Here is a 27,111-nt window from a genome sequence, read left to right as displayed (position 1 = left end):
TGACTTCTTGGTGGTTTAGAAGGAGGGACAGAATTTGGACTTGAAAATTTAAAAAGAAAATATTTTAAATAAAAAAGAGTAGGAAGTATCCCTGATACAATGCCATGCAGCCCTCTCTGGGAGAACAAAGAGAACCATGGGAACTTTTCTTAATTAGCCCATGGCAGAAGAACTGCTGTTTAAGGATTCCATAAATTATTATAAGATAAAAATTATAGAATCATAGAATCCAGGCCTATCAATCATAAATCAACAACTTAGAAAGTGTCTACCCTCGAGACCTTCTGTATGTGAGCTCCCTGAGAGCTGGATGTGGCTTACTTTTCAGTTTGTGTCCTCAGCACATAACTCCACTGAATTCAGACAAGATGAAGAGAATCTAAAAAGAGAAAGATTGGGTACTTAATGTGCAACAAGAAAATTGGATTTACACACATATATTGTATCTAGGTTATACTGTAACACATGTAAAATGTATGGGATTGCCTGTCATCTAGGGGAGGGAATAGTGGGAGGGAGGGGAAAATTTGGAAAAGTGAATACAAGGGATAATGCCATAAATAAATAAATAAATAAATGACCATGACCTCACATTTTTCCAAAAGCCATTTGATATTTTCTTTAATCTCTTTGCCATTCTATAATAATGATAGGGTTAATAATAGCTAGTCTTTATATAGTGCTTTAAAGGAAAGGGGAGTGGAAAGGAATAAGCAATCATATAGCCCCTACTATGTGCCAGGTACTATTCTAAATGCTTTACAAATAAATTTTCACTTTAAAGTTCGCAAAAAAAAAATTAATAATAATAATAATAAAGAGAAAGATTGGGGAAGCTAAGTGGTGTAGTGGATAGAGCACCAACCCTGAAGTCAGGAAGATCTGAGTTCAAATCTGGTCTCAGACACTTAACACTTCCTAGCTGAGTGATCCTGGGTAACCTTCTCATTTTACAGATTAAAAAACTAAGGCTTTATATTTTCTTAGTCTTCACAACAATGCTGGAGGTAGGTGCTATCATTATTCCCATTTTACAGATGAGAAAACTGAGGCTAGGTAACTTGCTCAGGTCACACAGGTAAATTAAGTGTCTTAGGCAGGATTTTAACACAAGTTTTCCTAAATCAACTCCAGAGTTCTATTTGCTGTACCATTTGCCACAAAGCACCTCTGATTTCATAGAAATCCATATTTTCTTTTACAAATTTAAAATCTTATGATTCTGAATGATGCAAGCTGAGGCTACGTGAAGCCCAGAAGGAAATCCATCTAGGCTTAGTTCCAGCCGTAGCTATTCAATCCTCACTCCCAGCCGTATTATATTATGCTCATTCTTTACTGAGCACTGTTAGGATTACTAGGTGCTAACTCGGTTGTCTAATTTAACATGGTACTTGACAATTCTCTAGCTCAGAGTTCACACCTTTGGTTCAAACCTTTAAAGGAGTTTATATCTTTAAAAGGAGCTTGCTCATTGGTCTGTAAGAAGTTCCCACAAGCCCATGGCAGTACCCACAAGCCCATTCTCTGGGAGGATAAAAGGAGCCAACATTGAGTCTAGAAGGCAGTCTGGAAGAAGTTAGAGTCTGGAAGGAGTCTGGATTGGGTCAAGGACAAGACTTCCCGGGAGAACTTCAGGGAAGCTGGAGGAGATTCAGAGCCAGGATTCAGGAAGAAGGGATTCGAGATTCTACCTTCAAGCTGACTGGAGGCTATGGATTCAGAGAGAGCTAGAGACTGAAGCTGGCTAAAGAGAGTCTGACAGGAAAAGATTCAAGACTTTGAAAGACACAATACAGAACTAAAGCCAAGGCTGCCTCCCCAGAAGCTCCCCAAGAGATCTCCCAGAGAAAGATCGCAAATCTAGAGATGACAGAACATTAAAGAGCACCTGTTAGGGCCTCTACTCTATTATCCATGCTGTATGTAATACGTAAACACTCTTCTCCCTCAGCTATTCTTCCTTCTTCCTGCTCCCGACTCCCAAGTTACAGATTATCTATAGGCAGGATCATAGATCAAGCATTGGGAAGGACTTTAGACTGACCAAGTCATTCCACTGGAAGCTCCTTGAGACCAGAGATTGTCTTTTGTCTCTTCTGTATACCTGGTGCTCAGCATTGTACTTGGCCCATAATAAATGTTTGCTGATTGGTTAATCTAGTCCAGCCTTCCTCCATTTATAAATGAGAAAATTGACACAGGATGTTCCAATCCATCACAACTAGACAAATCGGATGTAAAACTAAAGGGCAAAGATGGTTCAAGTTTACCTGGGAGGAAACACTGAATGCCAGCAGGAAGGCAAGAAAAACCTAGTCCCTTCCCAGCAAGATCAATGGAGGAGAGAGCCAAACAAGGGAGAAAAAAGATTAACCCAGAATCTGTCACAGAACTTCTTTGATGTGCCAGAATCAAGTGTTGAGAAAGAAGCAGGAAACCAAAGAGGAGAAATTCAGGCTAGTGGGTTAATAAAGGACCAGGAAATAAGCTACAGGAAATGTCTAAGGGGAGCTGTTTCTATGCTTCAACCTATATACCTAAAATCCAGGTGTCAGGTGATGAAAACCTGCATCATACTGATGGCTGAATCAGAGGAAAGGTGGGGAATGTGTACAAGAGATGTTCTGAAGGTACTATCAATAGGACTTGATTGAATACAGGGAATGAGAATGAGAGAAAATAAATTTATCGGTGGTTGAAGAGAAATCCACTCATGGACTGTCGGAGGACCTCCTTCAGTGTCCAGTCTTGTGGTATATAATGATACATCCTATGAGGCTCAAGTAGCAGCAATTCTCAGCAAGCAGGAGCAGGCAAAGGCACAATCTGAGGGAGTCCAGACAAGAGACAGAAACTGGCAATTTGAGATGGATCTGATCTGAAAACAGCTCAAAGCAACTGGAGAAGGCCCTGGGACAGAGAAGGCCAAAGGCCTGTCCCAAGGACTGATGCCGTTCAGGAAGCTACAGAATGGTAGCTTAGATTCCAAACCAATTTCTAGAGACAAAGATTCCAAGGTCCAAACTCTTTTTTCATTTTTCCTTTTTTCCAAAGTTTAAGGCAATGATTGATTGTTTGTTCACTCATTTGATTGACTGATTTGTACGGCTAACCTTCTGTAATCTGCTCTCTTCCAAAAACTGCCAAGGCCATACTGCAAGCAAGTATTCTAAGAGTCAGGAGACCTGGATTTTGGGGTTCTTTGGCTACTGTGTATAATGATGGTGGGGAATGAGTCTCCGGTCAGAGGCAACTCTTGCCAAGTGGTACTGCCCCAGATCTCATCACCCATTTTGGTACCCAGAGGCCTCCCAGAGGGGGTGCCCTCCATTATATCATTATACCAGTTGGGGAAATTCTTTTTCTAAGATAACACGAGAAAAAGATTAGGCTGATTCAGTGGCACCAGAGATTCCAAAAGAAATTCTGTGCTGAGGGAAAAGGAAAGAGAGGAATGGCAAGAGAGCCTGGAGAAGTCATCCCATGCATTCAAAGACCGAGTGGATAAAGAAATCAAATCATTGAGAAACAAAATTAGTGAGCTGGAAAAGATAAACAACTCCAAGGATAACAGGATTAGTGAGCTGGAAAAAGAAAACAGTTCTCTAAAAAAAAAAAAAAAAAAAAAAAATGGATAAAATGGAAAAAAATTCCATAGAAGATAAAAACTCAATTGGACAATTACAAAGAGATATAAAAAAAGTGAGTGAAGAAAATACATCATTGAAAATTAGACTGGAACAAGTAGAAATGAATGACTCAAGGAGAAACCAAGAGGTAGTCAAGCAAAACCAGAGAAATGAAACAACTGAAAAGAATGTCAAGCACCTTACTAGAAAGACAACAGACCTGGAAAACAGATCCAGGAGAGACAATTTGAGAATAATCAGACTCCCTGAAAAATGGGAGGAAAAAAAGAGCTTGGACACCATTTTCAAGGAAATTATCAAAGAGACCTGCCCAGACGTTCTGGAAACAGAGGGTAAAATAGACATTGAAAAAAATTCATCGATCACCTACTGAAAGGGACCCTAAAATCAAAACGCCAAGAAATATAGTGGCCAAGTTCAAGAACCATCAGACAAAGGAAAAAATATTGGAAGCTGCTAGAAAAAATCAATTCAGATATGGAGGATCCACAATAAGGATAACCCAGGATCTAGCAGTGTCCACATTAAAAGAACGAAGGGCCTGGAACATGATATTCCGAAAGGCTAAGGGACTTGGTATGCAGCCAAGAATAACTTACCCAGCAAGAATGAGCATCGTTTTCCAGGGAAGAAGATGGACATTTAACGAAATAAATGAATTCCTTCTATTTTTGATGAAAAAACCAGACCTACATAAAAGGTTTGATCTTCAAATACAGAACTCAAGAGATTTCTAAAAAGGTAAAAAGAAATCTTGATAACTATACTTCTGCCAAAAAAATATGTAAAGAACATATGTACAATTTATCTTAGAAACTAGAGGTGGAAAGGAAATTATATCATAAAGTGTAAAGTGGTGGTACTACATCTCATGAAGAAGAGGCAGAGGCAAGGGTAACCTATTATATCTGAGAGAAAGAAAGGAGGGAGATGAACATAGTGTGTATCAATAGACATATTCGATTTATGGTGAAACTTCTTCCACTTCATTGAAAAGTGAAGAAGGAGTAAGCTAAGGGGAAGGGAATACAGAAATTTTGAGGAAAAGGGGTAAAATAAGGGGAGGATCTTTAAGGTGGGGGAGGGATCCTAAAAAGGGAGGGCTGTGAAAAGCAAGTGGTGTTGTGTTCACCAGTTTAATACTGGGTAGGGGGGTAAGAGGGAAGGAAAGGGGAAAAGCATAAGCAGGGATTAATAGGATGGCAAGCAATATAGAATTAGTCCTTCTAACCATAAATATGAATGGGGCAAACTGCCTCATAAAGAGGAAGCAGTTAGCAGACTGGATTAAAAGTCAGAATCCTACTATATGTTGTTTACAGGAAACACACCTGAAACAGGGTGAGACATTCAAACTAAAAGTAAAAGGGTGGAGCAGAATCTATTATGCTTCAGGCAAAACCAGAAAAGCAGGAGTAGCCATCCTCATCTCAGATCAAGCAAAAACAAAAATTGATCTAATTAAAAGAGATAGGGAAGGGCATTATATCCTGCTAAAGGGCAGCATCAATAATGAAGCAGTAGCAATATTAAACATATATGCACCAAGTGGTGCAGCATCTAAATTCTTAAAAGAGAAATTAAGAGAGCTGCAAGAGGAAATAGATAGCAAAACTATAATAGTGGGAGATCTCAACCTTGCACTCTCAGAATTAGAAAAATCAAACCACAAAATAAATAAGAAAGAAGTCAAAGAGGTAAATAGAATACTAGAAAAGTTTGATATGATAGATCTTTGGCGAAATCTAAATGGAGACAGAAAGGAGTATACTTTCTTCTCAGCAGTTCATGGAACCTATACAAAAATTGATCATATACTAGGGCATAAAAACCTCAAAATCAAATGCAGTAAGGCAGAAATAGTAAATGCATCCTTTTCAGACCACAATGCAATCAAAATTACATTTAATAAAAAGCCAGGGGAAAATAGACCAAAAAATAATTGGAAACTAAATAATCTTATACTAAAGAATGATTGGGTAAAACAGCAAATAATAGACATAATTAATAACTTCACCCAAGAGAATGACAATAATGAGACATCATACCAAAATGTGTGGGATACAGCCAAAGCAGTAATAAGGGGAAGTTTTATATCTCTACAGGCCTACTTGCATAAAATAGAGAAAGAGAGGGCCAACGAATTGGGCTTACAACTAAAATTGCTAGAAAAGGAACAAATTAAAAACCCCCAGACAAACACAAAACTTGAAATTCAAAAAATAAAAGGTGAGATTAATAAAATTGAAAGTAAAAAAAAAAACTATTGAATTAATTAATAAAACTAAGAGTTGGTTCTATGAAAAAACCAACAAAATAGACAAACCCTTAGTAAACCTGATTAAAAAAAGGAAAGAGAAAAAGCAAATTGTTAGTCTTGAAAATGAAAAGGGTGAACTCACCACTAATGAAGAGGAAATTAGAACAATAGTTAGGAGCTACTTTGCTCAACTTTATGCCGATAAATTCGATAACTTAAATGAAATGGAAGAATACCTTCAAAAATATAGCTTGCCCAGATTAACAGAGGAAGAAGTAAGTAGTCTAAATAGTCCCATCTCAGAAAAAGAAATAGGCCAAGCTATTAACCAACTTCCTAAGAAAAAGTCCCCAGGACCAGATGGATTTACAGGTGAATTCTACCAAACATTTAAAGAACAACTAACTCCAATGCTATGTAAACTATTTGAAAAAATAGGGATTGAAGGAGTCCTACCAAATTCCTTCTATGACACATACATGGTAGTGATACCTAAACCAGGTAGATCGAAAACTGAGAAAGAAAACTATAGACCAATTTCCTTAATGAATATTGATGCTAAAATCTTAAATAAGATATTAGCAAAAAGACTTCAGAAAATCATCCCCAGGATAATACACTATGACCAAGTGGGATTTATACCAGGAAGGCAGGGCTGGTTTAATATTAGGAAAACTATTAGTATAATTGACCATATTAATAATCAAATTAATAAAAACCATATGATCATCTCAATAGATGCAGAAAAAGCATTTGATAAAATCCAACATCCATTCCTACTAAAAACGCTTGAGAGCATAGGAATAAATGGACTATTCCTTAAAATAATAAGGAGCATATATTTAAAACCTTGAGTAAACATCATATGTAATGGTGATAAACTAGACCCTTTCCCTATAAGATCAGGAGTGAAACAAGGTTGCCCACTATCACCATTACTTTTCAATATAGTACTAGAAACTCTAGCCTCGGCAATAAGAGCCGAGAAAGAGATTCAAGGAATTAGAGTAGGAAATGAGGAAATCAAATTATCACTTTTCGCAGATGACATGATGGTATACTTAGAGAACCCCAAAGACTCTGCTAAAAAGCTAATAGAAATAATTCAGAATTTTAGTAAAGTTGCAGGATACAAAATAAATCCACATAAATCCTCAGCATTTTTATACATTACCAACACAATCCAACAGCAAGAGATACAAAGAGAAATTCCATTCAAAATAACGGTAAATAGTATAAAATTTTTGGGAATATATCTACCAAAGGAGAGTCAGGAATTATATGAGCAAAATTACAAAACACTTGCCACAAAAATAAAGTCAGATTTAAATAATTGGAAAGACATTCAGTGCTCTTGGATAGGCCGAGCGAATATAATTAAGATAACAATACTCCCTAAACTAATCTATTTATTTAGTGCTATACCAATCAGACTTCCAAGAAACTATTTAAATAACCTAGAAAAAATAACAACAGAATTCATATGGAATAACAAAAGGTCGAGAATCTCAAGGGAAGTAATGAAAAAAAAATTAAGTGAAGGTGGTCTAGCTGTACCTGATCTAGAACTATATTATAAAGCAACAGTCACCAAAACCATTTGGTATTGGCTAAGAAATAGACTAGTTGATCAGTGGCATAGGTTAGGTTCACAGGGCAAGATAGTGAATAAAAATAGCAATCTAGTGTTTGATAAACCCAAAGATCCCAAATTTTGGGATAAGAATTCATTATTTGACAAAAACTGCTGGGAACACTGGAAATTAGTATGGCAGAAACTAGGCATGGACCCACATTTAACACCACATACTAAGATTAGATCAAAATGGGTCCAAGATTTAGGCATAAAGAACGAGATCATAAATAAATTGGAGGAGCATGGGATGGTTTACCTCTCAGACTTGTGGAGGAGGAAGGAGTTTGTGTCCAAGGGAGAACTAGAGACCATTATTGATCACAAAATAGAAAATTTTGATTACACCAAATTAAAAAGTTTCTGCACAAACAAAACTAATGCAAACAAGATTAGAAGGGAAGTAACAAATTGGGAAAACATTTTTAAAGTTAAAGGTTCTGATAAAGGCCTCATCTCCAAAATATACAGAGAATTGACTTTAATTTATAAGAAATCAAGTCATTCTCCAATTGATAAATGGTCAAAGGATATGAACAGACAATTTTCAGATGATGAAATTAAAACTATTTCCGCTCATATGAAAGAGTGTTCCAAATCACTATTGATCAGAGAAATGCAAATTAAGACTACTCAGAGATATCATTACACACCTGTCAGATTGGCTAAGATGACAGGAACAAATAATGATGAATGTTGGAGGGGATGTGGGAAAACTGGGACACTGATGCATTGTTGGTGGAGTTGTGAAAGAATCCAACCATTCTGGAGAGCAATCTTGAATTATGCCCAAAAAGTTATCAAAATGTGCATACCCTTTGACCCAGCCATACTACTACTGGGCTTATATCCCAAGGAAATACTAAAGAAGGGAAAGGGACCTGTATGTGCCAAAATGTTTGTGGCAGCCCTTTTCATAGTGGCTAGAAGCTGGAAGTTGAATGGATGTCCATCAATTGGAGAATGGTTGGGTAAATTATGGTATATGAATGTTATGGAATATTATTGTTCTGTAATAAATGACCAACAGGAGAAATACAGAGAGGTTTGGAGAGACTTACATCAACTGATGCTGAGTGAAACGAGCAGAACCAGAAGATCATTATACACTTCAACAATGATACTGTACGAGGATGTGTGCTGATGGAAGTGGATATCTTCAACATAGAGAAGAGCAAATACAATTCCAATTGATTAATGATGGACAAAATCAGCTACATCCAGAAAAGGAACACTGGGAAATGAGTGTAAACTGTTATTTTTACCTTCTGAATCCAATTCTTCCTGTGCAACAAGAAATTCAGTTCTACACACATATATTGTATCTAGAATATACTGTAATATATTTAACATGTATAAGACTGCCTGCCATCTGGGGGAGGGGGTTGGGGGAGGAAGGGAAAAAATCTGATTAGAAGTAAGTGCAAGGGATAATGTTGTAAAAAATTACCCATGCATATGTACTGTCAAAAAAAAAAAGTTATAATTATAAAATAAAATAAAAATTAAATTAAAAAAAATTCTGTGCTGAGCAATATAAAAACCATGTGCTGTACAGGACCTCGGGGAAAGAAAGACCACTGGGTCCTTTAGGCAAGTCCTTTAATGTGTTTTTGTTCTTCTGTCTCAGGCACCTCATCTACAAAAATGAGGACGACATCTTCCCGATCTCTAGTTCATCTACATGTGTTTGCACATTGTCTACCTCATTCGATTGTGTTATCGAGAGCAAAGACTGGTTTTTAACTTCCTCTGGATCCCCACACAGCATGGTCTTTTATTCTCAAAGAGGACCAATGACATCACAAAGTGATGTAATGCCATGTGGGTTTTATACTGTACTTGTAACTAATTGTATTTAAGTGAAGTAGAGTTGCCCAAAGTCAACAGCCTCACCCAGAGTCATTGATGTCCAGTGACAAGAAAAACACCAAGATGGCAGGCGGTGGTCCAAGATGCAGTGGATGACTGCGGTGTCTGATGCCTGACCAAGTTCTGAATGCTCCACAGAACCTGCTTCTCTGCTTTCATGGCCCTTGAAACAAATTATTCTTCTGCACCTGTTCCACTCAGGGAAGCCTTCACAGGCTTGGGGGAGACCAGCCCACCACTCACCGATGGGTTTGTGGCCCCTTAGTTACCCTCAGCCTAGGAGAGCCTGCTGAGAAGCCCTTTCTGGGATGTGTTCCCTATCCTGCTTTTTGGAGCCACTGACAGAAGGAAAGCATCAGACATCCAAAGTGAAAGAGGAGCCCTGCTGAGGGCTTGGCAGGCCCTCCCACCAGAAGGGTATCCATACCCACAGCAGGCAGAGCACAGAGGAAAGCACCTGTTGGCATGACTCGTAAAGGTTAAACAGTATGAATGAAAATATCTGAAAAGTGTGAAATGCTCTGCATATTGAATGCTTTGTTTTTTAATATCACCTCCACTACTAGTAGTTAACATTTATATTGCTCCTTAAGGAGCAGAGAGATGTAAAGCACGAGATCACACAGTTAACCATGGGCAGGATCTGACTCTGGGTGTTCCTAATTTTAAATCTATCCTATCTCTCTCACACATCACCATATACTTCTGCTTGTTGGGAGACGACCTACTTAGAGCGATTGTCTAGTGGCTTTTTGAGTGCTCACTGTATTCCACTCAGCCTTTAAGACCTTACAGTGAAAGAAGCTCATGCTTAATTAAAGGAGGCAATTCACAACTTGTCATCAATCACAGCATGCCCTGGCCCTTCAACTCTTAGCCTCTGACATCTACCCAGGGACCTGATGTCCCAGGAAAGGGCCTGATCTGTTAGTTCAGGGGCTCTTAGCAGTTTTTATGTCATGGAAGGCTTTGGCAGTTTGATAAAGCCCAGGGATCCCTTTTTGGAATGATGGCTTTGAATAATGATCTGTTTCATTTCAGGTAGTGGTTGGAGAAAGTAAAGCTTTGACTTTTCATGAGTTCATGGATCTCCTGAAATCTGTCCACGGATTTTGTGAACCTCAGGTTAAGAACTCCTATGCTGGGGGAGGGTGCCCCCATCCATCTTTGCTCTGCTCCATGACATCACCTCTTAAACCCCAATTCCCCAGGTTATTTACTGCAACACAATGAGCTTGTCAGCTATGAAGTTACCTTTGGAGTTTGCTTACTTAGTTCCAAATACTCACTTTACCATGTGTGGGTCCAGAAAAACTGTTCTATCCAATGACTCCTGCATGCAGGTTGTTGTGGCTGTTATTGTTTTTAATATCACCATGCATTTTACTATCACCATGTTTTTGCTCTTGCTGCTCCTCCTCTCCTCCTTATCTGAGACATATCCCGTCCACTTCACAAGGTTATTGTAGGAACAAACAAGATAGTACACATAAAGAGCTTTGAAAACTTTGAAGCACTACATAAATGTTAGTTACCATTATTATTTATCCTTAAAGGCACTCTCTGAGTCCCACATCCTATAGGGAGCCTTCCTACCATTTGTTAAGTGTTCTCCCATCTAGCCACAGTTTCTCCATCTTTCAAGGTCTAGCTCAAGTCTCAATCTCCAGGGAATCTTTATGGAATCTCTGGTGCCAGTGCTTCAGCCTAATCTTTTATTGTCTTATAAAGGGAATTTTCTGACTGGCCTAGCAGGGGGCAGCCCCTCCGTGAGGCCTCTGGGTACTAGAATGGATGATGAGATCCAGGCAATACCACCTGGCAAGAGCTGCCTTTCTCCCCCCCCCCCCCCCCCCCGGACCACAGCCTCATTCCTCACACTAGTTACTGTTGACAACATGGTTGTTCTAGCCTCAGAAGATGGACTCATCTGTCCACACCTGTTCAGGGGACAGTACATATCTTTACAGAACCATCTTTATACACTGCAGCATAATCACAAGCCCCATGGCCCATCAGGATATTTGTTATCTGTGTGGGATGTGAGTGGTCCGACACTAGCTTTTTTTAGGACTGGACAGGACTATAACTCAGATGAGATGATCAGAGCTTTTTTCCAAGATACCAAAATTTAGTGGGCACAAAAACTTAGTACATGTACTCTAGTAGAGATAGGTAATGTAAGAACTAATTCACTGCCCAACTGAATTAAATTCAATATTATTTTCTAATTATGAATTATAAATATCTAAAACACAACAAATGTTAATTGAACTTAATTTCTAGTAATATATTGGCAGATGCTGCTTAGCATCATTGACTAGTTTTGCAAAAGCATGACATAGGAGGAACAATTTTGTTGACGTATATGCAGTAAGAAAGATGTCAGAGACAAATCCTCATGGGAATTAATCAAATGACTTACCTTGCATTATCACCATCCTATATGCATCTCAGGCAATTAGCAGAGCACTGTCACAGAAGTTTAGCATTATTTTTAAAAAAATCTATTTTAGGATCAGCGATTAAGAGTTGGAATAGACCTTAGAGATGATCTGGTTCAACCCTCTCATTATAATGATGACAGTAAACACATAAAGTATTAAAGTTTTCAGAGCACTCCATAGCATCTCATTCAAACCTCACAACCACTTTGTAAAAAAAATGCTTTGTCCCCATTTTACAGATGAAGTACTATGGGTCACATGGCTAGTAAGTGCCTGAGGTAAAATGTGAACTCAGGTCTTGACTCCTATTCTAGACTTCCAATCATTCCCTAGACTACCTAGCTACATCTTGTTTAAGGTAAGATGAGGAAAATTAAATGGATGTTTGCATAAGGGCAGACCAATAGGATCAGAACCAGAATTTGAACTGAGGCCTTCCAATTCCAAAACCAGAAACCTTTCCATGACACCATCTTACTTTATCTAATTAGTAATACTGGGAATCAAGGCCAGTTAGAAATGCCTAACAGCTTGCTTTTCCCTTAGATTTCTAAGCAAATGTTCCCAGATTTCCTACATGGTAGAAGGTGATTTTTCTGCATTGTTCTTTTCCACAAACATACCCTTCTGTGGTTTGGGGCACAGCATTGGCAAACCTCAACTGAATGAAAACAGCAGCAAAAAGGATATATACAAAGAGCAGATCCAGGAATTCATTACAAAGTTTTCTAAAGAGCTGAATTGATTCTTCTTGATCTCTGGAAATTTAATATATTGCATGTATGAAATCACTATATTATAATCTTATATATGTATTATCATCCTTCTTTTACTATGCAAAAAAGTTGCTCACTTGGAATAGTATTCCTTGTATATTATCACACTGTGGAAGGTCAGCAACTGAGGGACAGTCAGTCAGAATATTTTCACAGCTTCCTATGGCTCAAATTACCTTTCTCCTCCTCCACTTTACCTCCCTTAGGAGCTGGCACTCATAGCAGAAAGTGTGGTTAAGCCAACCCTTGGGTAGTAGATGTGGGGATGAAAAGATCTGAGAGTTGGAAGCAAAGTTTGGATTCAAGTACTCTGTGTGTTAATGGTTTATCAATGAGTGGATGCATTTACAAGGAAAGACAGCAGGTCTAGGCAAGTCAAGTCACCACCACCCATCAAAACTTCCTCAGACTTCAATGGAGACAGTCCAAGACTCTAAATCCCAAAGTGCTAAGTAGCAGTGCCCCCCGGGCCACCAGACCTGCTTCTAGCCTGCCAGCTGAAGCAATCAGTGAGGGCAGCAATCATTGTGGAGAATGGAGTCCTACTCATCACATTGTCAGGAAGAAGATAAGCACAAGAAGCAGTAGTACTCTTAAATCCTGATCTTGATTCTGACTCGGTCCTCTTGGCTGTCTCCAGGAAAGCTGAAGAAGGAGCCTGCCTTCCCTACCGACTGCCACCCTTAGTGCAGGCAAGTCAGCAGCAAGTGGTACAGGCAGGAGGCTGGCACTCCTCGTCGTCTCCCCTTGCCCCGATAGGGACAGCCCAGGACCCTGAATATGAGAGCCCCGAGAAGCGTCTGCAGCTGACATCCTGGGAAGCTTCCCCTGAGAAGGTGTAGCCGGGCAGCCGGATCAGCTGCTATTACAGACACAGCTACTGAGGACCCAGAAAGCCTTTGGCATCAAGGTCAACAAATCAAATATCAGTGTTAATGACATTAAAGAGGAAGAATTAAGCATGATAAATGCGGGAAAATATGTAGAAGAACTGCACGTTTAACATATACTGGATTACTTGCCATCTAGAGGATGGCATGAGAGAAGGGAAGGAAAAAAAAATTGGAACACAAGGTTTTGCAAGGGTGAATGTTGAAAACTATGCATATATTTTGAAAATAAAAAAGCTTTAAAAGTAAAATAAATAATAAAATCTTAATAAAAGTAAATAAATAAAAAAATAAAGGTTTTAAAAATAAAAAGCTTTAGGAGGCATTAACATCTACTTTACAGCTACACTCAAGACAGAAGACCTTTCCATCTGACTTGCAGATGGAATCTTCCAAAAGCTATTATTATATCTATAATCTCCTACTAGTAAAATGAGAGCTCTTTAAGAGCAGAGACTATCTTCTCTATTTGCTTCCCCAGTGTTTAGATCAAATGCTTTTCACATAGTAAGCACTTGATAAAACTTTTTTTCTTTAATTCATAGACTCATTCACTCATTAATTTACATGTCTGTCTGACTGTATTTAGACCTATACTTTCAGGCAGTTTTAGAGAGAGAGCAGATGCCTAGTGGGTGGCCAATATTGAATTCAGGCCCCTTGGAAACTTGCAAATGTGTGTATGGGTAAGGGAAGTTCTCAAGAGGAAGATTCTTAACTTGTGGTCTGTGAACTTAAAAAAAAAAAATTCTGAACACTGAATTTCAACACAGAATGCTTCCAGTGTAATTCAAATGCATTTTGTTTTAGGCATTTAAAAACATTATCCTGAGAAGGGGGACAGGCTTCACCAGACAGCCAAAGGGATCATGAGAAAAAGTGAAGAAGCTCTCCTACATAAGAGATCTTAGTCTTTGATACTGCTGGAGTCTGCAAGTGGCTTCTTAAAGGACCTCAGAGCTTCTTGAGAAGAGGAAGATGAAAACTTCTGAACAGATAAATCTGAATTGTAGAGATCTGAGTTCCTCAAAGATATTAAAGGGGAGAGGAATGTCTGGAGGGTAATATATAGACCCAATGTGAAAGTGTGTGTGTGTGTGTGTGTGTATAATGTGTGTGTATATGTGTGTGTGTGTGTGTGTATCCATTTGAAAAAATACTATAGTGCAAATAGCAATATATGGTGATATGAAAATATAATTTCAAAGTAAAAAATAAGCCTTCACTTGGACTCCAATGGCATTCACAGATCTTCACACTTGACATTACTTCCAGCCCAGAGACAGCAGAGCCTAACACAGGGAGCATTTCCTCTTCCCAGAAAGCAAAAGGTGTTCTCTTTGTAACACAGAAAATCAGCTCTGAAACAGCTCCAGGGAACCCAATTGAGTTCTAAAGTTACAGACTGAAATATTTCAATCCAAAAAAGTCAAAAGTGATTATAAAGATGGGAAAGGAAAAAAGCTATCAGAGTGATCAGGGTGGAGATGGATAGATTATCATCTGCATTGCTGATAGGTCTGAGTCTCAAGATCAAGCCACATTCTCAGCAGAAGAGTGGAAGACTTAAGCCTACTCTCTCATTAATTGTCTACCAATCAAGGTTGATTTTCACATGTCACTCTCCTGTCACCACTTTCCAAAAGTATATTAAAGTTTCCAGTCTCTCTATTTTGTCTTCAGTTGCTTAGAAAATTCACTGACCATCAATGTACTGGTTATTGGCTATCCTAATTAATAAAATGATTACTAATGACCCAGACAAACCCTGCCTCGGGTTTTTCATCTGTCACATGTATATCACTGAGTTAAAACTGGAAGGGCCCTTCAAAACTATTGAGTCTACTTCATTTTACAAATAAGGAAAATGAAGCACAGAGAAATCACATGATCACGAGTTAATTGTGTGATACAGGATCTGAATACAGTTCTCCCAGATCCCAAGTACAGAGTTTATCCTGCTCCATTATCTCCCACCACAACCAAATCTCTTCTTCTCCAGACTAAACATAATCTGTTCCTTGAATCCTTTCTCATAGTACATAATGTAATTTTCATTAGAACCTTTCCTTTCTCAGTTTCCATAAAGGGCTCTTTGTTTTTTAAATGAGGTACTACAAGGCAAAAATAAACAAAAGTTCAACATAAAAACAATATTATATAGCCAAAGAAAAGTTAATGACATTTGTTAAAAGCAACACTACAAAAAAGATAGCTCTATAATCTACATTCAATAGTGAGAGTTTCTTCAAAGCTGTTTTCTTCAAGTTTAATTTACTTTATGGATTTAAAGATTCCAGTGAAATCAATCAAAATGCTTTCTTCTTGTGAATGTACATGCTGACTTCTTACATAATTACTAAGCAGGTTCAAGAAGCAAAACAAGAACACTGTCAACTTTGATGTTATCATTTTGAAAAACTAAAATAAAAAGCTAAGGTGGATTCTCCTATGATGTGTTCCTCCAAAGTCTTGTCATGGAATGGAGGTGGTCTTGCTTATTAGCTCCTGAAGACCCAGAGGATCTCTGTCATTCCAAGCCAGGAATTTGGAGAAATTCATCACCAGAAGTCTGGCCCTAGGTCTCTGGGAGCAAGAGGATTATTCACTTCTATAGAACTATGGGAAGTTTAACTTAGAACAACACTGTGAGGCAGCTAATGAAAGTGTCAGTCCCACTTTACATAAGAGGAAATTGAGACAGAGTAGTAAAATGACCTGGCCAGGAGGACACAGCATGTAAGTGTCACCAGACTTGTTTTCTTTCTACTCTGCTGTCCAAGTGCTGAAGCAAAAAGAAGACTGAGGAAGAGGGGGTGGGATTATAGTTTAAAAGGTGACATGTAGCTTTCATGTTTCCCTTTACAACAATAAAAATTGCTACTGAATGAATGATGGTCTTGATTATGATAGGAATATCATAGGTAACAAACTACCAACTTGGTGCATGGAGCCACAGAGCCTTCTTTAAAAGTGAGATGTGTTTGAGAGAAATTTTTGCCAAAAAAACCCACAGACAGTATGGTTCACAGTATCACTGAGCTGAACATGACTGAAAAACAGCAACCCTAAAATTTGACTTGACAAAGAGGTCAAAGTTTTTATACCATGCAAATAAATGATCCCTAAGAGAAGATGGTCACAATAGGATTAGATCTTTAGCCCCAAAATCATATATAACCCACATTTAATTCAGGTGAAGGAGGCGAGTATATTTGGCTTCTGATCTCCAAGTACTCTAAGGAGAAACATTTAGGGTGCTGATAATGAACCACATGAAACATTGGCTTTAAAGGGAACGAACTACAAAAGATTTATTTATTCCCAAGTCTGTCTTTCTGTACATATGTACATCATATTCATATATATGATCCATAAAATAACTTATTTCTGTGTAAATAAGTCTTCTAAACATATGAAGGCTGTGAGAGACATCTGAATACTTTAAAATATATTACATTAGCCCAGAAACCTTAAAATTTTAAATAAGTCCTTAAAAAAAAAAAAGGGGGGGGGGGAACCTTTCCAGTCCTAGTCCAAGTTTCCCAATTTGTACATTCCACAGCTACTAAAGGACTGTCAAACCTCAGTCTTAACTCCATTAATTCTCTTGTTCCACTCTTTATTAATCTTCTAAAAGAAGTTCTAGTTCTTCTATTGGTACCCGAACTCTTAATTCCTTCTCAGTCATCAGATCCAGGATTTCCTGGAGTTGATCAGGGAAATAATCCACTGCATCCATATATAACACCTATAACAAGACAGAACAAAAAAGTGTGGGAGAGACAATTCATACCTTATAAATTAGGAGAGAAATAAAGCGATTTTCAATCAACAACAACGTAAAAAAAAAACAATATTAGGAAAGGGACAAGAAATGAAACTTTCTGTTAATAACTTCAACAAATATGATAAGAGTTAGACCCTTTCTTCTCCCTCCCCTGGTTGGTCTTCTCTCTGGCTCCCCATGCCAAGTACAGTGAAAAGTCTTCTTTTAGGAAGGTTACTTAAAACACAAAAACTAAAGTGGTGTCTAAATGTGAATGTTCTCGAAGACAGAAAAGAGTAATCAATTGGCAATAGTATTTATTAAGTATTGTAAGAGAAAGAGGCAAAACCTAAGATGAATATGCAATCTGAAGTTAAGATGAGTCCAGAGTTTAAGAGGAGATAACAAAAACAATATGGGGGAAAAAATCTCCCCTTCTCATATAATTCTTTCCTGAAAAAGAAAACAAATATAGGAGGCAGCTAGGTGGAGTAGTGGATAGAGCACCAGCCCTGAATTCAGGAGGACCCGAGTTCAAATCTGGTCTCAGACACTTAACACTTCCTAGCTGTGTGACCCTGGTTAAGTCACTTAACCCCAGCCTCAGAAAAAAAAGAAAAAAAAAGAAAACAAATATTACCTTAAAGTGTAAATTCCCTTACAAAATATATATTATTATCCAATATAACCACACTTTTCCTGAAACAGGTTATCAGCACAGGCATGGAAGAGCTTCCCTAACAGAGAGAGATGATGTAACTTCAACCTGAGATTCAATCATCCATCAGCCTTTACTTTTAACCTACCTTTGCCCAAGGACAGTGCTGGAGGGCTCTGTAAAACACACCTTTGCTTCGTTCTTTGTTTCCTAGAGAAACCTAAAGGGACAAAGAAATGGTATAATCTGCAATGAGGCAGTCAAAACGAAAAATCTTACAATAACCCCAAAAAACTCACATTAGCTATATATCATGATGATCCAACTTTACCAATGATCAATTCTTAGGGTGACCTCAATCATCAAAACACAGTCAAAAGACTACTTAATAAACTCCAGTGGCTCCCTATCACCTCCAAAATCCTGTTTGGTGTTCAAAACCCTCTGTAACCTTTAATCTAGCCTACTCCCCACTCACTCCTTCCAATCTCCTTACACCTCACTCATACTCTTTGAGCCAGTGACTGGCCTCCTCAAATTTCACAAAGAAGACACTGAATCTGTAGCTTCGGCCTTCTCTCTGGCTGTCCCATGCCAGGAACACTCTCTCCTCTGCTCCAACTACTAATCTCCCTGGGTTCCTTCAAATCCCACTAAAATTCCACCTTGTTCAGGAAGCTATCTCTAACTCCTTTTAATTCCGTCTTATCCTTTATTAATTATTTCCTATTCATCGCATACATAGCACTTAATAATGCTTAATGATTAAGAAACAACTGGCACCATCTTCAAAGCCTCCTCCTTCAGTCATAAATTTTTATAAACTACCACAGAATTAAGAAGCTTAGGATTAGTAGAGTTTCCTTATAGGGCAGCAAGGAAGTAAAGTTACTAGAGGCAAACACACCTTACAAGTGTAAGAAATTGCAACTAATAATGAAGGGGAACAGAAGAACTAAGAAAATGAGTCAATACCTATATAGTTAGCTCCCTCTGCAGAATGTAACGTCCTTGGGAATAGTGACTGTCATTTTAATTTTTATATTCTTAGCACCAAGCACAGTGTCATAATAGATATTTAACTCAATGTTAACGAAATGAAATTAAAAAAGAAAAATGCCCAATCTTAAAATGAGAGATCCTACCTAGCAAAGATAAATCTTGTCAAAATCATTAACAACATTCAGCTTATCTAAAGAATTTCAGTTAACATGGAAGCATCTTTAGTACTAAAGAAGTATGTAACTGTATGGAAATACATGGATGTCTGAACTGAAATGTTCCTTTGGTTATCAGAGACGTTCATTTTCATTGATTTGTTCTCCCCCAATGGATAAGTTTCTAAAGTATGGAAGTTATTTCTATTGCACAAGTACTTCAAAAGTAGACTATAGCAGCACAGATTTAAAGCTAAAAAGGTCATAGTGTAATCTCCTCATTTTACAGATGAGGAAACTAAAGCTGAAGGAAGTTGTGACTTGTCCAAAGTGACACAGCTAAGAAGGGCTAGAGGTAGAATTTGAATCCAGCACCTCAAACTGTAAAGTAAGAGCTCTTTCAATAGTATCACATTGCCTCCTAAGAGTAAATGTTGTTGACTAGATGAGATGATGAAGAGTTAGCTAATGAAAAGGTCCAAGTTATTAAAAGGCCTGCTTCTTCTACCTTAAGTTCCTCCTCTTCCCAACAAACACAAAAGACTGATTTTTAAATCAATCCCACACAAACTAACTTTGGTTGGGCTAAACCAAGAAAGAGCCCATTAATCCCATAATTAAATACTTAACTCAAAATCAATTCCTGGTAGGTTTTTGTGGAGATATCTAGTAAACAAAGCAGGAATCACCAGAAGGAAGACAGAAATTATGCTCTTCATTCATTCATTTGCTTAAGCAAATAGAAGCATTGGAACCTGGAATATTCCCTGTGAAGAAAATAATTACTAGGTATTTCAAGATATCTCTTTCTTTCCTTCTCAGTATCTTCTAAATGCTATTTGAATTTAATTCATTCTTCTTTTCACAAAAATCTATTTTCCATATTTTCTCAAAAATCACCAAGAAGTATTTGTGAGATATTTCATGGGTATTTCCATAAATGCAACATATCCAAGCTCAATGACAGTTATAATTGTTCTCTCATGTCTTTTTTTGAGAATTTGCCCAGTTACCTGACTAGATGAAATAGATGCTTAACTATAAAATGCAGCAAAGATTAATGGTGGAAATTTCTGAGTAAATTTTTTGTTTTTATTTTATTTTTTAAAGAAAAATTCAAGTCTTCAAACATCAAGACAGGAAAGTTTTTTCCCCTCTGTGACTAGAACACTGACCAAGATCAGAGGCAACTTCTGAAAAGAAAAGTTGTTGGAAAATGACATTTGAATTTGCTTTCCACACTTTTTTACTTGTTCTCTAAAAGGCACTAATACTAAAAACAGGAGGTTCTTGCTAATTCCTGAGTATAGACCTTCATATGTTACTACATTCACCTTAGACTTTTTAATTCAGTTCATAAGTTCTCATAGTCACTGTGGGATAAGATTAATGAAAGATGATTCCTGCCCCCAAGAAGGTTATAATTTTGAATATATAAATGATTATAATAAAAAAAAAAAAAGATAACTGCACACAGAAAATACAAAGTAATTTTTGCAGAGATTTAAGAAGGGAGACAATACTCCAAGAAGGGAGGGGTTTGGAGAAAGTGAAAGAGCCCAAAGGGTTTCTTTAGGGAAAGTAGTATAGGGGAGCTAGGCCTTCAAAGATGAGTGAATTCTCATTCTGATAAGTAAACTCTTTCAAAGTTGACTACGAAGATGTTATTGTACCAATTAGATCTAAGAACTTGAAAAGTTAGTTAATTGTCCTTAGTTAGGACTAAGTAAAAATTTAGGAAAACTATGTGTGTAGCAAAGGTTAGCTACTTAAACTCGGTTCCTCATACGAGTAATTCTCTCAGTGATTCATTTTTAAAATCATTGATTCTTAAAAATTTTTAAATGAATTAACTTCCTAGAGATAAAGTATGCTTAACCATTCATGATGAGCTATCCATTTAAAGAAGCTATACATTAAGTCACCCTGAAGTGTTTTTCTCATCTAATGGATGTATGCTGCTCTACTTAGGGAAAAGAAACTTTTCTAAGAAAATGAAAAGGCTGGAGGTTTGCCATATTAAGATTTTTTTTTTTTCTTATCTTAGTGGAAAACAAATATGGACTGCTGACAGTTTGGATGGTGTTATAAAAAGTGAATTTGAGAAAATAATGATATCTACCAAAAAATCATTAAAAACACCACATCTATACAATAATCTGACATGCAAGACTGACAGTGGGCGAGATGGATATACTGATTCATCAAATGGGGAAGGGCAAAATGAAAAGGCATTTTCCCCTCCCACCAACATATGAAAATAGCAGCCTTTGAAATTACAGAGACTTCTGTCTGTGATTGGCAAAAGGGAAGAGAAATTATATGGGAGGAAGGCAAAATAAGATCCCACATTTAACAAGCCAGAAGTGCCATTCCCACAATTTCTGTTTACTGATGTTTCTTTTCTCACTCAAACAAAACCATCATAATCAAGTTGTTTTCTTTGCACTTTAGGCAGAGAAACAGCTTCTTTGCAATCCCAACCTAAAAAGAGCTTAGTCATTGCAATCAAAACAATAAAAGTTTGGAACAATATCCTAGTAATTCTTTATAAAAGTAAAAGATTTCAAAGCTATAATTTAACATTATTAAACCTGTACTAAATGAATCACAGTCATTTCTTTTGTCCAGTTAACTTCTTTAGAGTAAACTTGTTCTTTAAGATATAGTTAAGAGTCTCAGCTCCTTCATGAATCCTCCTTCCCGTCACTCTGATCTTTCCCTTTCCTGACCTTTTACGACACTTATTATCTGTCCTGTGTTTTTCGACATTTAATGACACTCTACCTTTAAATAAGAAATCAGAGATGAATCAGCAGTCTAACAGGCTAGCCACTTTTTATATGCCAGACAAGCTCACTTGCTTGGTAAGAATCATAGACTGTTACAACTAGAAAGGATTTGAGAAATCACCTATAACAATTCTCTCTTTATCGGACAAATGAGAGCACTCAAGCCCAAGTAGGTTAGGTGATTGGTGAAGTCATACAACTAGCTAGTGACAAATCTACAACTTAAGTTACTTAACCAATCTCAGACTCAGTTATTTCACCCATAAAATGAGGGAATTAGATTAAAAGTTGTCTTTTAATCTAAGGTGTCTTCTGACTCTAAATCTATGATCCTATGTATTAACTAGGATTGGAGTCGCTTATGTCAGTGCTCAATTACTCTTATGACCCATAACATTAGCTATGAGCTCCTGAGCCCAGGAAGCAAAGCCCTCCAAGATCTAACTTGCCTTTCCACAATTATTTCTCAAACCTTTAATGATTCCCCAGTTTTTAACCCCAAATTCTAAAGTCATTTCTAACACTTAATTTGTTTCTAACACTAAATTCTTTTTTAAATTAATTTCTAACCCTGGGAGAATAATAATGACCAAACTTCTTTCCCTGACCTTCAAGGTCTTCCTTAGACTGACTCTAACCAATGTTTCTCATTTCTCTATGTTCCAATAATGATAGATTATTTAATGCTCTATATTTTCTTCTGTCTCTATTGTCATATAACCTTCTAAGTCTGAAATACCCTCCTGATTGTCTTTTTCCTATTGACATCTTTCTTATTTTTTCAAAGTCCACCTAAAATGTCATCACCTCCATGATTCTTGATTTCCTCTAAGTAGAAGTGATTTTTCCTTCATCTAATCTCATAACTTTTCATACCCTTCCATATAGTTGTATCTTAATATCTGGTGTACTCATCTGTGTCCATTATTTCCCCTGCTAGATTGTAACCTCTCCTTGAAGGCAGGAACTTTTTATCTTTACAGGACCTGTCTTATCATTGTGTCTATCTGTGTACACTACATTGCAATATTTATTGAATGAATGATGAACAAAAGGAATATTAAATCATATGAAATAATATTTTACATTGATCCAGTCACTACATGTTTTAAAATGATCATAAAATGTAATTTGAATGTGTGTATATATATATATAGATATCTATATCTATATCTATATATAGATATATATCTTAATCCACATTCTAGATCTAAAACAAATTTCTTTACTTAAATACATGAAAAGATAATTAGGTCTTTGAAATTCTGGCAGAGAATTAAATCACTGTTATAGTAGAGCTCTGAAAACATATGTCAAATTGATTCCTTTATTCTAACATCTTAGGAAAGACTTAAAATTTGGCTTTAACTTTTCATTCCAATCAGTTACAAAGTCTTATTAATTCACTCACACTACATTTCATAAATCTGTCCCCTCAAATGCTTTTATTCATCTTGTTCTTACCACCTCTCATCTAGAACAATGCCTTATTTCTAACAATGTTCTCTCTGCCTCTGGTTTTTTACCTGATCCATCTTACAGCTGACAAATTAATCTCTGACCACAAAAAACCTTCTCAAAAAACCTTCAGTTGTTTGCCTTTGTCTATAGCCCAGCTTCTTAAATTGTGGTTCCTAACCCCATATGGGGTCTCATAACTGCATGTGGAGGGTAGCAAAATCATGATTTCTTATCAGTAAGTGTTTGATTTGTATATTTATTTTATATACCTATATATCTGAGGCCATGTAAAAATTTCTCAGCTCAAAAAGTCACAAATGGAAAAAGTTTTGTAAGCTGATCTATAGGATAAAATACAAATGTTGTCTTCAACTAAGACCTTTCAACATCTGACTCCAATCTGCCTTCCACTCTTCTTCATTCTATCCTGGGTCCAATCAACCACTAAGTTGTTCCTTATCTCACTCTGCTTCACCAATTCTGTATTTCCTTGTCGATCATCTCTCCCATGGAAGTCATTCTCTCTACATCTTTACCTGTTGAAATCCTTCTTCCCCTCCCTCTTCGTTCCCCGCCCCCTCCCCGAATCCTTCCTTGAACTCCCTATCTTGAAATATTCTTTCCCTCCTTAACATTTTAAAAACATTTTGCATAGACCTTTGCTTTACATCTTATCACAATTTGCTTTGTGGCATCCATATTTTCATTCAAATATTGCATTTGAAGGCAAAGACCATTTGGTTTTTCATTTTTGGATTCCTTGCACCTAACCCACCTAGTATCTAAAACATAATATTTTCTGGAACTAAGCTGATTAAGAATTAGTCCTAAGATTCATTTCTAGTACTAAACTTTTGCAAATTAAGACAAAGCCCCAATTTCTTACCAGAAAATTCAAATACATCCTCCATAACAAGGGGCAGTTGCTGCCATTATCACTCTGAATTGCATTTTCAAACAAGACTTTGATTCGATTTGATAAACCTGTTTCAGGAATTGTTGAATGGATTTCTCCAGCTTCTACTCTATAAGAAAACATAAAAAAGAAAAACTTTTGAGACCTAAAGATACAAATAATTTTATCCTATTTCGTTAACAATAAGCTCTACTTACAATTAGAGTGTTATAATTACAATTACCCTATGTAATTCAAAGAGCATAACTTATCCAAATTTCCTAACTTTATATTTTAAAATTTTAAATTAATTTTATTAATATTATTATTATTATTTTAAAATGAGGCTCCCTACTTTGCCTAGGCTGGGCAGGAAATGCAGGGGCTACTCTTATTGGTATGAGAGCTCCGATTTTCTTTGTTTCCATCCTGGGCTAATTTGCCTCTCCTCAGATAACTTGGGTCCTCCACCACTCAACGAAAGATTGGACTTAGTTGTAGACATCTAATTGATTTAGACCACTCCAACTCAGAACTCTACACTTTAATCCACTAGTTTCATTCTCCTCAGTCACAGAGATTATAGGCATATGCTATCACCACTGGCCCATTAACTATGTGACCTTTTCAGGGCTTAGAGCTACATATGGTACATACTGACTAAAAATGTATGTGAAGTAATCAACAAGATACAATTACGTTTTATATGAGACAGAGATCTAACTATAGTTAATAACTAACTTAATTATCCCTTTAAGTTTAAAGTAGAGAAAACCTAAGTTATACAGGGTGATTAAAATCCAATCCAATCCAAACATTAAACGAGGTTGGTACTGGATTAGGAAATACATGAAGATGGAAAATGATACAATCCTTCCCTTTAGTTTATAAGGGAAGGGCAATAATGTGATCTACACAAATCAATAACAATCACAGAATCTGATAAATATCTAAGTTATAACTCAATCCATACCTAAAAGGAAGGAATTACTTTCTTTACAATATCCTCAACAAATACCCATCCATTTGGGGGGGAGGGAGAAGAGAAGGGGGTAATTTAGTATCCTCTAAAGAAGACAGCCTTTTTTTTTTTTTTTGGCTAAAACTAATTTTTTAAGAAAAATTTTCTTCATATTAAGACCCAAACCTGATTGTTCCAACTCTGCTCTCTTAGTTCAAGGAAAACAAATGTATCCTTTCTTCTGTAGGACAGTCCTCCATGTACCTCCCCCTATCAATAAGATGTCTCTTCTCCATGAAAAACATCTCCAGATCCTTTAAGACCCTCAAATAGCAGTTTCTAGCTCTCTCATTTACTCATATATGTATTTCTTGAGTTGAAAGGAAACCTAGGTATCATCTCGTTCAATCCCCTCATTTTATATATAAGAAAAAAATTAAAAGTCAAAAGTCAATGTGAATTATGGATTGTCACATAGGTAATAAGGGGCTGAAAGGAATTGAACCTAGTATCTCTAACCTGAAGACCAGATCTCTTTGCACAATGAATCTTAAACACATCTAAAATAATTCTCTCTTACACAAAATATGCTTCAGTATTAAATTCTCCAGGTTTGTTAAAGTGAAACAAAATCGAAGACTCTGAACACAACCATTAATGCTTTAGCTTAAAACCACTGGTTAATGTTCAGTTATAGTAAACTGGATTTACACGACTTTTAAACAATGTGATTGCACTTAAACCACTTTTAAGTTAAAATGGGCAAATGCCACATATAGCATAATCAGAATTTATTAGACTTTCTATGCTTCCACAAAGGAGGCTTTGTATATACTCCAACTTCTTCTAATTAAGGACACTAGTAGCACTGCATTATGAATACATTTAAAATCTGTCATTCTATAATACCTATGGTTCTTTGCAGACCACAGGGATTATGCTTTTATAATACAGATACCTCAGAACAGCTTCCACCAGTTTTTTTCTCATTTTCTCAGCTTGGATTGCAAACAGCCGTGGCTCTAGGGATTCGGAAGACCTTATAATGATATCAAAGAATCTTCTTGTCTTGCTGGCATTATGGGATTTATTTTGGATCTGTATATACGATCTCCAAAGAACCTGGTTGTCCGGATATAATTTTAAAGCCTCTGAAAGTGTTTCTCTCAGAGGATTCAAAGGGAACACACTCACTTTCATGTGGTACCTGAGTAGATTTGCATTCATTAGTGTGACAGCTTCAAGGGTATTGGTCAAATTCTGGGCTCCAATATTTGCACTTGAGAATTCTGATGAAATGGACCCTTTAAGTCTTTCATACACCTGTTTATATATATGCATAGCAGCATTAATCCCTATGGTCAAATACTGGAAAAGCATAAAGCAGCCAACCATGCCAACCAAATGACCAGAACAATTAAAAGAAGATGGGTCAGGGGCTGAACTTTCATTTAAATGCTTCTGAAGCATGTGCTCATATGCTTTGCGGGCTTTCAAAATGTTCACAGCTAATACCTGTCCAGTATAAGGTATGTATGGTCCATTCTCAGTCAGTTTAGTTAATATATGAATTGCTCTGGATGTAGTAGCCCCTTCCAAGTTCCCTGAGAGTTCTACTTCTAGTTCAGCATAAAGCAAGCTTAAGTCAAAGAGTCTAGAACTTAAGTCTTCCAGCCCTGCCATGCTAATAGCAGTGTCAAAAACCTTCCTTGCATCTTCTATGTTGCCAAGTAACCATTCCAGGTGGGCATATGCTTTCCAAAGGCAAAAGTTGTTTCTGTTGTCAGGTTCCTTGAGGAGGTTCTTGGCTAGTTTTTTGCATTTTTTCCCTTGAGACTTCAGTCTCTTCTTGTTTTTAGTTTGCAGACACCAAGTAACCTATAGGCA

General features: G+C 37.0%; 1 protein-coding gene across 3 annotated transcripts in view; it reads right to left on the bottom strand.

The window, feature by feature from the left end:
• Positions 1-16,822: 16,822 nt before the first annotated feature.
• Positions 16,823-27,111, bottom strand: part of NRDE2 (NRDE-2, necessary for RNA interference, domain containing) — a 71,925-nt gene continuing 61,636 nt past the window's right edge. For 2 of the 3 annotated variants that reach the window (XM_074289733.1, XM_074289734.1), the window contains exons 11-14: positions 26,183-27,102; positions 24,255-24,393; positions 18,107-18,178; positions 16,823-17,282 (exon numbers count right to left, since the gene is read on the bottom strand). In XM_074289733.1, coding sequence (XP_074145834.1) covers positions 17,157-17,282; positions 18,107-18,178; positions 24,255-24,393; positions 26,183-27,102 — 1,257 coding nt within the window. In that variant the 3' untranslated portion in view covers positions 16,823-17,156. The other variant, XM_074289735.1, reaches the window with a different exon arrangement.

The sequence above is a fragment of the Sminthopsis crassicaudata genome, chromosome 2, assembly GCF_048593235.1.
Source record: "Sminthopsis crassicaudata isolate SCR6 chromosome 2, ASM4859323v1, whole genome shotgun sequence".
Classification (NCBI taxonomy): domain Eukaryota; kingdom Metazoa; phylum Chordata; class Mammalia; order Dasyuromorphia; family Dasyuridae; genus Sminthopsis; species Sminthopsis crassicaudata.
The sequence above is the reverse complement of the archived record's forward strand: the minus strand, read 5'-3'. Positions and strand labels throughout refer to the sequence as shown.